The 13238-nt window shown below is 42.9% G+C and overlaps 3 protein-coding genes across 3 annotated transcripts; 1 reads left to right on the forward strand and 2 right to left on the reverse strand.

Moving 5' to 3' along the window:
- Positions 1-6939: 6939 nt before the first annotated feature.
- PpBr36_00111 (uncharacterized protein) lies at positions 6940-7977 on the reverse strand (the record flags this gene model as incomplete). The annotated part of the gene is made up of 1 exon (XM_029887304.1): positions 6940-7977. One exon carries the CDS (start codon positions 7975-7977, stop codon positions 6940-6942), a length of 1038 nt encoding a protein of 345 aa, XP_029750918.1.
- A 1240-nt stretch (positions 7978-9217) lies between these two features.
- On the forward strand, positions 9218-10708 carry PpBr36_00112 (uncharacterized protein; the record flags this gene model as incomplete). The annotated part of the gene is made up of 4 exons (XM_029887305.1): positions 9218-9542; positions 9641-9736; positions 9856-10023; positions 10134-10708. 4 exons carry the CDS (start codon positions 9218-9220, stop codon positions 10706-10708), a joined length of 1164 nt encoding a protein of 387 aa, XP_029750919.1.
- A 94-nt stretch (positions 10709-10802) lies between these two features.
- PpBr36_00113 (uncharacterized protein) lies at positions 10803-12140 on the reverse strand (the record flags this gene model as incomplete). Its single annotated transcript, XM_029887306.1, has 1 exon — positions 10803-12140. The coding sequence occupies one exon, from the start codon at positions 12138-12140 to the stop codon at positions 10803-10805; it is 1338 nt and encodes a 445-aa protein (XP_029750920.1).
- Between the last annotated feature and the right edge of the window lie 1098 nt (positions 12141-13238).

Here is a 13238-nt window from a genome sequence, read left to right on the forward strand (position 1 = left end):
AGGAGCAAAATAAAAATTTAAACTACGTTTTTAATAAGGGTAAAAATAGGGGAAATATACGGAATAAATATCCTTATAATTACAATTATTTTTAATTACCAAATTTATGCGAAAAATTGGTGTACGCGGTAATAGGAAGGAACCCCAAAATCCGTATACGTGGCCCCTATTTAGCCGAAAATCGCAAAAAAATTTACGCCGAATTTAAAAAGGACCGTTAATCCTTTATCCGCGAATTACTAATTTAAAAAGGTGTAATTACCGAATTAGGATCCACCACGAGCGGAGGAACGAAAAAAACACCGCAATTTAAAAAACAGGGGGGGCCGCCCATTATTTCGGCGGTCTGCCTAACCATTTTTACCGAACCAAACGACTTTATATATTTTTAAATACGTTACGATAAAGGAACCAACGTATTTACGTTTATAAATACCTCCCACAACCTATATTATAATAATATTTTATTCGATAATTGTTGTTTTATATATTTAATAAACGCTAAAAAACGCTTGGACCCGGGTTTTATCCGTAAATTTACAAATACGGATCCGCAATTCGTTATATGCGGTATTTAATAATTTAAAATTACCGCGTTTGGTACGCGTATTATATAAAACGTGTTTAACGGAGGACGAACGTTAAAATTTATTAACGTAACGTACGTGCCCAATTTTTACGTTAATATCGTGTTAAAAACGCGTTTAAGGGATAAAAACGTGTGGTATAACGGCTGGGATTGCACTTTGCGTTTGGGGAATATAAAGGACAATTTGGTATTATGCGGTTTATAACGACGTAATAACGTAATTTTCCTATAATATAAGCTTATTTATTATTTGCGCGTTGCCTTTACCGTACAAATATTTTTTGCAAATATTATTTTTTTAACGGTTATAAAGGGTTGGATAAAATTTATTAGGATTTTATAAAGGAGCTCCACGGGAATATACGACGAAAAAGAAAATAGTTCGTTAATTTGGTATTGGAAAACCGGCCACCTGGGTCCGGAAACGTTTAAGGCGTTGGTCCACCGGGTTAAAGGTGTAAAAATTAAAGGATTAAAAATATTGGAATGCGAGGCGTGCGTTTAAATATATAATAAAATAATGGTATTAAAACGCTTAAAAGGCGAATTATATAAACCCTATTATACAATATACCTAAATTTTTTCCATTTTAAAAAATTAGGTATTGGTATGCGGTATTTGCTATTATTAAAAAACGAATATTCGGGGCGTTTAACGATTATTCCGTTTACCGGAAAAGCGAAGGCAAAATTCGTATTAACAATATTCGGTTTCGAACAGTGGGTAACGCGCCAATACGGCCTACAAATTGCGAAATTTTTCCACAATAACGAACCTATTTTAATAACGTATACGGGATATATTTTTTACCAAAAATATTGCAAAAAGTTTGGGATTAAAATAAAAACGCCTCCTTTTAATATATATAAACCGAACGGCCAAATAAAACGCTCGGGATAAAAAGTAATTATACGCGCGCTCAAAATACGTTTAATAACCAATTTTTTTACCTCCAGTTGGCCAAAAATAATTATAATTACAAATTATTTTATTAATATAAATCCATTAATAAACCGGAAAGGTTTTAGCCCAAACGAAATCCTATTAGTATAATTTAGGGGGTTTTTTAAATAATATATACCTGCATTGTTTATTATATTAAACAAAAACCTGCGCCCAAATTGGTTTGGTACGTACGTATACGGGTATAAAATTTACGTATTAAACCCGGTAAAAGCGAAATTAAAGGATAAGGTAATATTTAAAACGAGCTTTAAAACGCACGTGGGATACCTGGTTAAATATAAATCTTTTAAAATATACCATATTTGGGTGCCTTTTTTCGACAGGGTTATTATTTCACGCAACGTCCGATTCGACGAAATACGTTTTTACCAGGGATTAAAAAAGGAAAAAATAAAAACCGGTAAATTTAATAACGAATACGAGCTTTTAATAAACCGGATTTACGAACTAATATTGGAATTTTTAAAGGACGGAATAGTCGAACGATTGGGTTTATTACGAAATAAACCATTATTCGCACCTAATCCAGGCGTTCCTATTTTTAATTAAAGGTTAAATAACGTACCAATATTATAAAAACGGAGCGCGGAAATATTTACGGAATACCGTAATATATATTTCCGCGAATAAATTGTAAAAGGCGATATTTTTAAAAGTTTGGGCGGACCGATCCCAGGTAAAACGGTTAATTAACCGGAACCGCCTGGGATATAAATAATTAATAAATTAATAAAATATACGTTGGTAATACCAGCGTATTTAAAAATTTTGGAAAATAATGTAATAACGCCCAAAACGGGAAAAAATTACGTATTCGGTATACGTATACCAAATAATAACGGATTTCCACCGCGTACGCCCACGGATTTTGTAAAGGAACCGGGTGCGCCGAAATTGGTAAAAAACACCCGAACGGTAAAATTAATTGTTATTAACAACGAATCGGCGCGGGAATACCTTACGTTTAACCGTTTTTTTATCGGGGGTAATATACCGGAACCGTAATCCGAACCCCCGAACCCGACGAATATTACCGTTATATCGGTACGACCCCCAAATATTACGCCCGCGCCGGTACCCCGAACCAGCGTTTAAACGCGTATAATAAAATTTAAACGTTTTTCGAAAACGCCCCGATCCATTATAAGGGTTTTAAAAGCAAATACGAAAGGATAACGCCAACGCGGTAAAGGAAATATAACCCGTGGAGGGCGCGGGGGTAATAATAATAATACGAATTCTGCAAACGCGATTATTTTAAAAAAAAAAAACGTGGTATACGGAAATAATAATATTTATTTAAAACAAATATATACCGAAGACCGGATATTTGTTCCAGGTTTTTAATTATAATTAACGTTTTTATTAACGTTTTTACCTAATTAATAAAGCACGTTGGAGGGCGGTAATTATAATTATAAAATATTGCACGAAATTATCGCGGCGGTAATATAATAAAAAAAACCGGATAAAAAGGTTAAACCGTATAAAAACGATTTTATACCTGCGCCTAAAACCTGGAAAAAACTTATGGCGCACCCGGATAAAAAGCAGTTTTTCAAAGCAGCGAAAACGGAATGGATAAATTTCGAAAAAAAAGAAATATGGGAAATAACCTTTCGGTCGAATTGTATTATAAAACCCGTACCGTTTATATGGGTATTTACGTATAAATTCGACAAAAACGGTTATTTCGAGCGTTATAAAGCACGGTTCGTAGCAAAAAGTGATTAATAAACGTTTAATACGTTTGAAAACACTTACGCGGCGATATTAGTAATACGCAATTTCAGGTTAATATTAACTTTAATGGCGTATTTCGACTTCGAAACGATCCAGATCGATATAAGCAACGTTTTTTTTAACGCAACGTTTAATATAAATAAACCAGTGTTTTGCACCGCACCAAAAGGGTTTGGGAAAAAAAATATTGTATTTAAATTACGAAAAACGTTTTACGGTATAAAGGAATCACCCAAACTTTGGTACGAAAAACTCCTAAAAACGCTATAAAACTTGGGATTTAAACCAATTAATAATAAATTATATATATGCGTATTTACACAAAACAGGGTTATCGTAATTTTTTTCGTAAACGATATAATCGTATTATATGCCGCAAAATACGCCAAAAACGGTAAAGCGGTTATCGACGGCCTAAAAGTTAAATACAAATTACGGGAGGGGCAATTTTCCTGGTTTTTTGGGATGCGCGTACTGCGAAATAAAAAACGACGTACAACGATTTTATTACACGATTCGTATATCGAAAAAATCGCCATGCGTTTTAAATTTACAAAAAGTTTAAAATACCCGCCAATACTATTACTAGAAAATCCTATAACAAAATACGAAAGGACCGCAATTTTAAACGAAGTTAAAATTTACCAGGAAATGGTAGGGTTTATTTTATATACCGCAATTATATTTAAACCGGACGTTGCGCACGCAGCATTAATATTTTTTAAATTTTTTACCAATTTTAATCCTTTTTACAAACGCTTAACCAAAAAAATATTATTTTATTTATATAGCACGAAATTTTTAGGAATTAAATACGGAACGAACGATTAAAATTAACATTTTATATTCGCAAATAACGTATTTTTCGGCGACGATTTAAATACGAAAAGATTTTTAAAAGAATACGTAATAATGCTATTCGGAGGAACTATTAACTGAAGGGCGGTAAGGCAAACCACGGTAACGACGTTTATAATAAAGGCAAAATTACACGCATTATCGAAAACGGCCAAAAAAATTATGGCCTTAAAACGGATTTTTAAGGAAATACAGCTAAATTTCGGCGAATTTTGGAATTTATATTACGATAATAAATAAACGATTCGCCTAATCGTTGATAAAAACTTTCGCATTAATACCAATTTACGTTATATAAATATATAAAATATGTGGTTTAAACAGGAGCACGTCAAAAAAAGTTTCCACGTTATTTACCTGGAAATAAAATTTATATTTGCAAACGGATTTACTAAATCGTTATCGATCCCCAAATTCGAGCATTTTAAAGCATTTTTAAATTTTTATAACGTTTAACAAAATTTAAAAAGGAGTTCGGAAATACGGTAAAAAATATAATATTAAATAACGCGTGTTAAACCTATTAAAAAAAAAAAAAAAACAATGATAAAAGGCAACGAATATATAAAATAACGAATATTTAAAGCCGAAACCCACCCATAAAAAAACCTAATAACCGGCGCCAACGCCGCCAAAAAACAATATAAAATAAATGCCCGTAATAGGTTAACCATTAAAAATCGCACCTATTATTACCGGTACGCCATTTATAATAATTAACCCCGATCCCACCTGAATATTACGAAATAACGCCTTTTTTACGTTTTACGGCGCAAAAAAAATATTAAAAACTTTTTTTACGGGTTTTAACGCAGGAATATTCCTCGTTTGGAAAATTACCAATTTTTTCGTTTGGGATTCGGTCCAATCCCGGAAATGGTACGTAACCACGTTCCGAAAAAATTGGATTTTTTTAACGGGGGTACGCGGCGATATAAAAAACGCCTAATTTAAATCGCGCGCGGCGCGTTTAAAAAATCTTTTAATTAGGAAAAAAAGGCAGGTATATTTATTTCGGTAATTTTAACAGCGCGGTAAACGCGTTCCCCGAATACGGGAACGCACGCCGGGCTAATTAACGTATAAACCGGTCGCAATTCCGGACAAATACGTTTTCGCATACCCGAAATATAATACCGGGCGATTTATAAAATCGTTTGGACGTATACGACGGGGGCGAAAAAGACGCGATTATATTACGTACGTTAATTTACGCTATTTATAAATAAACGTTTTAAAATACGGGAAATATTTACGGAATGGACGGGGCGGTTATCGCTATTTTTTTTATCCTTTTTCTTTTCCTCGATTTTTTCCTTCCTCCTCTTTTTTATATTTTTTGGCCTTTATATATATAATTAATATTACCCCACGTTTTTAAATACGGTTTAAAAATAATTTACGGTATTTTTAACGTTACGCGCGTTTTTAGTACGCCCGGAGGCGGTTTTAAGGGCGGCGGTTTGGATAAACGCGGGGGCGGGTTCGGCAGCGGTAAAGGCAATAGCGGGGGCGGGCGCAGGGTCGGTAGGACCTTTAATTATTAATATTTCGGTAATAATTTTTTCGGTTTACGTTTCGGAAATTACCGTTTCGGCGGGGATAACGGCGGGGGTTATATCGGTAACCGCAAAAATAAAGGCGGCGCCGGTAACGACGGTAAAAAAAATTTATATTTTACCGTTAATTTAATATTATAAAACCGGTTACGATATAAATTATACCCGTTGGTTTTCAACTTCCCGCTGGGAAAATTAAAAAACGCGTTACAATTGCAGCGTTTCGGCGGTATTAGTTCGTTTATATATATATAAGGAACGCATTAATTAAATCGCACGTTCGGAAATTCGTTAAAACGTAGGTAAGGATTTATAATTGTACGCGCCTTTCGGCGCGACCAAATCGATTCCCATTAATGGGAATAAAAAAAAATATTATATTATACCCGTTAACCAGCGCTTAACCGGTATTTAACGCATAACGCGGTTTGCGCGCAATTTAACCCGCCAAAATAAACGGAAAAGGATTTATTTTTATTATTATTATTATTATTGCTGGTACTAATATCGACGTTAATAAACGCGCAAATCGTTAAACGCAAATTACAGGGCGCAGGCGACCATTTACGAATTGGGTATTTGGGTATAAAATAAAATTTAAAATTAAAATTCGGATTTAGGAAAACGAACGAAATATATATTCGCCGTGCGCCTACCAATTTTATTATAAATTATTATCGTTATTAATATAATAAAGGGTATAATATTATGGATTCGTTACCATTGAAAAGGGTTTACCGCCTGCGTTAAATATAATAAAAAGCGTTAAAGGTTGGTAAAACCCGTTTGCGGCGCGCGTTGCACCGCTACCGTTTATTAATATTATAAATTTCCTTTATTTACGTAAATAAATATATATAAATATTGGCCGTAAAGGTTATATATAGTTATATAAACAATTGATTCTGCTTATTTACGTAAAGTTAACTGGGGGGTGTGTTGCAGTAAATAGATTTTGGCATCACATGACCAAATGAGCTTAGTCAGCGCTGTGCACACCATAAAAGCGCTGCCACGCTCGTTAGCCTAGATAGCGCACCCTACCTGAATACATGGCTCTCCTACCACTCATGCAGGCTGCACGTGTACGTTCGTGTGCGTCAGCTTCTCTATGCCAGACTAGGTGGCGTATACCGGCAAGCCCCCAAGATCTGCATGTGAAAAATACTGATGAACAAATATACAAAAGAATTAGGGGAAGAAAAGAAAAAGCGCTGACGATCTCAAGCAAAGTACCTTCTTGCGTACACGATTGATCCCATCAATGCAGCCCCGTGTGATGCCAGGGCGCGACGGCCATGGTAGGGATCAACTGCCACGTTGATTCCCATGAGATAGACACCGTCTTCATGCTCGCCAGCCGTGAAAATTGGCCCGCCCGACTGCCCGCTAGCAGTGTCTGCCTGGTGGCTCATGGGTGTCGGTCTGTCCTTTGGGCAATCCAAGTCGTTCTGATGGTCCAGCTCGGCTGTGAATCCCGACTGCGAGTATGGCACGTCAGGCTGGAGGTCTACCGGATAGCCGTAATTGTGCAAGCTCTCGTGGTTGAGCACGTTGTCGTCAAACTCGCGCGCTCCGATGTAGCCGCTTGTTTCGCTCAGGTCCTTGTCCAGTACCATGATTGCCCAGTCATCCACGTAGTTGCATATTGACGATGACCTCGGGTGCGCAATATAGATTGCATGCGTCACAGTCGCACTGGGCAGTCTATCGACAGTATGGAAGGCCGGGTGAAACGTGTAGACGCCCTTGCCGTCGCGGTTGAGGCAATGCCGTGCCGTTGCTACTAGGCGAGGACCCACCAGCGCGCCACTGCACTTGGAAGTCTTGCCGTCATGGCTCAGGATGTTAATCATGCCCATGGCAGAGAAAGGGTATGCCAGGCGCTTTTCCTCGACCCTGTCATCCATTCCAGATATGTATTTTTTGATGCCATTCTGGCGGCCCTCCAGCCTGCGGTCCTTTTGGTTCTTCTCCTCCACCGCAGGACCCTCGGTGGGTTCCTTGCCCTCGAGCTTAATCGGAGGGTCGTGGACAAACCAGCGGAAGCCAGTATCCGACATGGTGATCTCCTCTGCCCATGGGAGACCTTCATTTGACAGGGCCACTGCGACAATCTCCACTGACTGCTCCTCGGTGAGGTTTCCGGGTGGAATGGGAGAAAAGGTTGGGAGATCTCTTGGCGCAAAAGCCTTCACGGCGGCGGCACTGCACAAGGTGGCCGTTCCAAGTATCTGCAGGAGAACGGGGGGCAAATACATCTTGCAGAATTGTTTGTTTGGGAGGGGAGTGATTATGAGGTGGGATTAAGTAGAAGAAGAAGTATGCAGTGCTAACTTGCTTTCAGAAAAAGAAAAGCGGTCTAAAACGAGTGTAAACAAAAATTAATACTGATGATGATGGTTGAACCGTAAGACGAGAGGTCCATCACCAAGGGCCTGGAAGCCATCCCCGTTATATCTGTCGGAACCATGAAATGAAGTCGCCAGATTGTCCTTGTCATAGGCAACGTCAAGGCCGCTTCATCTAGCCATTGCTACTCTCATGCTTGCGCCTATACGGGTAGCCGCTATCCGCATAGGTAGTTTCCCAGGGCTGCAAGGTCACTCACCACCCAAGAGGGCTTTCCCAAACCATCTCGCTGATGGCCAAAACTTGATTGACCGGGGTGACCAACCCGAGCCCTCGCAGCCGGCAGGCGTGAGCCAATACAGATGCTCCCTTGGCAGCAGCGTTTTGCACGTCAAGGGACAGATTTGGGGGCATATAACGGAGACGCAACGCGCCAACTTGGGTTGCCAAAAAAGCACACGAGACACTCCCCTCATTTCGAGATTCCCGCCGCTTTCTTCAACCTCTGTGACACTCATCAAAGTAAAGAAAGGGAAAAAGGAACAAGAAGAAATTGTAGGGTTGTGTATGTTGTGGAAAGCCTTTGCTTTGTTTTGGTTATCAGTTGAAAGAGATTCTTGGACTCCACCGGTTGAGATCGACATTTGGGGTCAAGAGCGAGGGATGGAATGATCTCTATAGGTCATTTCCTTCAACAAGGAATAAAACCTTCAACCTTTTTTTTTCAAGGAGCTTGCTATGCTGAGGCTGAGCTGACCGTCCTCGTCCACCCTGTCGCGTTGAAGATTGCCTGTCTAGCGAGCTACATGCGCTGCTGCATAGGTAGTAGCTACTCGTAGCGAATATAAATAATAGGTACCTAGTTAATATCTAGACTTTCTCGGTTGTTTCGAGCCAGGGGTGTGACATCCTGAATCGGATCAAATCCAAGGGGGTGTTCCGCGACTGCACCGAACTTTGGTTACTCCGCACGGCACATTGGGATGTGTGAGGAGTGAGGCGAGGCACTGGGTGTGCATTGCGGGGAAGGCTGACTGAGACTGGAGGAAGGTATTTCTCGAGGGCTATGCAATGGAGGAGGCAGACATGGTGACGACATGTGCCAATACGCTCGCCTTTTCGGTCTACGATACTGTATAGAAATGAGAAATGGCACCCATCAAGGTCGGTCTAGTTGGCTATGGCTTCAGCACAAAGTGTTTTCACCTCCCGTACATCCTTCCCAATACCGATCTCCAAGTTTATGCCTTTCTTCAGCGAGCCGAGGCGCCGCCAAAGGGCTCAGGGGTTGAGCCACAGCATGCAGACGGCAAGATGGCCATCCGAGGCGGGCACTGCACCGTTGAATTCCCTGACGCCAAGCACTACAGAACCGTCGACGAGTTCTTTGGTGACCAAGACATTGAGCTCGTGGTGATTTGTACGCCGAACCATGAAGAGTTCGTTGAAGGTGCTCTGAACTCTGGAAAGCATGGTGAGTCAGTCGGTCGGCTCTGCGTCCTTTGCACACGATATGAATCCCCTGCCGTGGACTTTTATCAAGCCTCAAATTACTGACGCGAGTCCAACCAGTTGTCGTCGAGAAGCCATTTGTCACTACTAGCCAGGCCGCAGACAGACTGATCAAGCTCGCCAAGGAGAAGAAGCGGATCCTGACTGTTTTTCACAGTGAGTGGGTGTCTATCGAAACCAGACTGCTGCTCCATCATAGATGATGTTGGTGCTGAGGTGGATGATGATGGGCCTGTCTGCGGATGACGCTTATTTTCAATTCGCTCTGCCCACAGATCGCAGGTTCGACAGCGATTTTCTTACCTTGAAGCACCTGCTGTCCGAGCACGCCCTTGGTGATGTACGGGATGCGCAGATTCATTTTGACTTTCCTGATCCCAGCTGGATCGGAGGCTGGACTCGGAAGGAGTACGTGCCTGGGGAGGGGATGGCGTTTGGACTAGGTGAGGCAGATTCAGGCCCGTTTCTTTGAACATGCATGCACAAGAAGCCACTTCCGATTACTGATCTAATCTCATCCCTCCCCTCCCTTGGTGCTAAACTCACTTCATAGGGTCGCACACAATCGATCAAGCTCTCGCCTTGTTTGGCGCCCCTTCCTTCGTCACCGGTTTCTTTGCCTCAAACAGGGGCGTCGACAGTGATGTGGACGACACTTTCACTATTGTGATGCAGTACACGGCAAACAATACCAACCAAAACCTGCTCGTGACGGTCAAGACATCCATCATCACACCCATGCGGGACCAGCTCAAGTTCTTCGTCAGGGGCACCAAGGGTACCTATCTCAAGTTCGGCTACTGTCCACAAGAAGCCCGCGCCATAGCGAATCCGGGAAGACCAGCACCCGACGACCACGGCGTTGAGGACAAACGAGCGTGGGGTGATCTGTCGACCAAGACCCAGTTCGATGCTGCATCGCAAACCTTTGATCAAGACAGCAAGCTGTGGATCGGCAAATACCCCAGCTTGCCGGGCTACTGTCGCGGTTACTATGAGAATGTGGTCCATGCCATTCGCGGCAGTGCACATGTTGAAGTGAGCCCTGAGACGGCGCGAGATGGGCTGAGAGTCATCGAGCTGGCGAGGCACTCGCATGAGAAAGGGGTCAAGGTACCTTGGTCTTGAGGCTAGCTGGTGCTGTTTTACAAGGGGAAACTCGAAATTGGCAGCGCCCCATTGCCCTCAGTATCTAGTGCTATGTACACTCGTGTTCGTATCTTCAGTTCCCCCCTACTGCCCCAACTCCAGCTGGGCCGTGTAGAGCTGATCCCGTGTCCGTTGGCTGGGCCGTGACTATCAACGAATTTCCCTGCCTAACCATGACTGCTCCGGGCGGGCTGTAGTGGCTACAGTTCTGACGAAAATGTTCTCGCCGCATGTTGTAAAACCTCGTGCCCTCTGTGTTGAGCAGTATCACCTTTGCGTGATGCCCAAAGAGCCTGGCTATAAAGCCGTCGTTGACAACGGCTGCTTGTAGTCGCCACAAGGCCGCCAAGGTGGCAGCTCCACAAGGTCCGTTTGGGACTCCCGATCTCCCCATTTCTCTGCAGGCTTCGTCGGCACGTCTCACACAGACGGTGACGCAGGCGTCGACTGTGTGCAACAGCTCTGGGAAGGCAATCTTGGACACGACGCCGCAGTTGATGCCGTGCATGTTTGTAAATCCTGGCTTGACCTCGGTGGGCTGTTCGTCCCGTATGCTCAAGTACAGACAGTCGGCATCCTGTGGCTCCACCGTCACAATGGCGCACCGGTGGGCAGCAAGGCGCCTTTCCGTCTTGTAGTGCCTCACCGCAGCCTGTGCCAGGGAGCCAACACCGACAGGCACGAGGATCAGGGTTGGCTCGACTCCTAGTGCCTCGAGCTGCTCGTCCAACTCCGCGAATATGGTAGAGTAGCCCTCGACGATAAACCTTGGTATCTGTTCGTACCCTTCTATGGCACAATCTGAAACGAGCAGACCGTTGGCGTCTTGAAGCGAGTCCCTCCTGGCTGCGCTTAGCGCCTGGTCGAGGTTGTTCCCGGCCGGTATCAGCGTGGCCTGGTCTCCCACCGATAGCTTGTCCTGCAGGGGGCAGTCACTCGGCATGTAAATCTTTGCCTCGATGCCCAGATGTCCTGCCATGTAGGCCACAGCGTGCCCATGCATGATCTCTCCCGACGCGTATAGCACCACTCCATTATCCCTGGCCGCAGCTGCCACCTCTTGCATTGAGGCCTCCTCTGGCAGCCCAAGCTTTCCAATCACTGCACGATATATGGCCCACGACGTGCCCAGTATCTTGAAGGACCCGTGCCCGGCACGGCTGCTTTCGTCTTTGACAAAGACTTGTGCATCAATCTCAGGCTGTACCAGCCGCACCAGGGGAGTTGGCTCAAAATCGGTTAACTGGCCATGAAACTCCCGAACTCGCTTAAGAGTGTCGGCCGGAACTTCTGGAGCTGTTCCCGTTGCTGTGCGATTGACAAATATTGCGCGCTCGTGGAACATTTCGTTCAAAAGCACGTGTGAGTCCAGCTGGGGCCATTCGGGAAGCCCTTCCTGGGAAGACGACATGGTGTATGTATGTGTTGTTGATTGGCCAAGTTATGAAGCTGGCAATATTTTGAGTCGACTTTGTTTTCAGCAAAAGGGTGAATTGAGCTGTAACAACATGGAGATTGAGTGAGTATTATGAAGGTAGATTCGACTCTCCGTTAACCTAAAAGCTGGGGAAACAAAGAGGAACAAATGACTGCTGCATTGTGGAGATGCCATTAGTTGTTGTTGACAGTCATCAAAAGCATCCCTTCCGTTACGGTAGGTAGCTGCCCCGAGTGTTCATGTTTCTTTTTCGGTGGGCACTTTCCCTGCCCGTCTTGCGTTGTATATGGCGGTTGATCAAGACCAAGTAAGTCGTATGTTGATCGCTAAAAAGGCAGGTACTTGATTACTTAGGCAACGAACCCGTGCAAGACGCATCCTCGGAGAATACCAGCTTCTCTCACTTGATCGCCGGAATTTGGACCAACCCCTGGTTACTCACTGTCAGTGTCAACCAGTAGGCAGGCAGCTTGTCAACTTCAGCCACAGCATGGTATCACTGTCATTCGACAATGTACCACGAGATTCTCCTTGCGTATCTAGTCTTAGCACAAGTGTATTTGACGGGCGAATACATACTGTGCAATCTATGGCCACTACAGTTCAAGGTCTTTCTCATCCACAGCTTAACATGTTTTCGTCATGAACGAACCATTTACTATGCATAGCTTGCTTGTTTGTAGTGACTGATGGCCCGGTTTGAATGGATCTCTTTCCCATATTAAACTTCTGACGTCAACTGTCTAGCAATACCGAGATTGTTTGGGCTTTCTGTTGGAACAACACTGATCCTGTAGCTGCCCACCCTTCACCCAATATCACCATCGCCAGCACATACATAACAGGGCTTACAGCTATTGGTTTCCATATGCTGATGTTTGTCAGGGGTTGGTTTATGAATTTTAAAGCTTCAGCTTCAGACCCGAAGCTGTTACAAAGACAGATAATAAAATATGTAAAAGTTGCAGCGTAGTCCTCCTATCTAATGGTATCCATGAGTCCTCGCACTTGCTTATGCATGTGCAGCATATAGAGCAAACCACATCATATGGTTTACCTTCAAGGCATTGT

Source organism: Pyricularia pennisetigena, chromosome 2 (genome assembly GCF_004337985.1).
Source record: "Pyricularia pennisetigena strain Br36 chromosome 2, whole genome shotgun sequence".
In the NCBI taxonomy this organism is placed as follows: domain Eukaryota; kingdom Fungi; phylum Ascomycota; class Sordariomycetes; order Magnaporthales; family Pyriculariaceae; genus Pyricularia; species Pyricularia pennisetigena.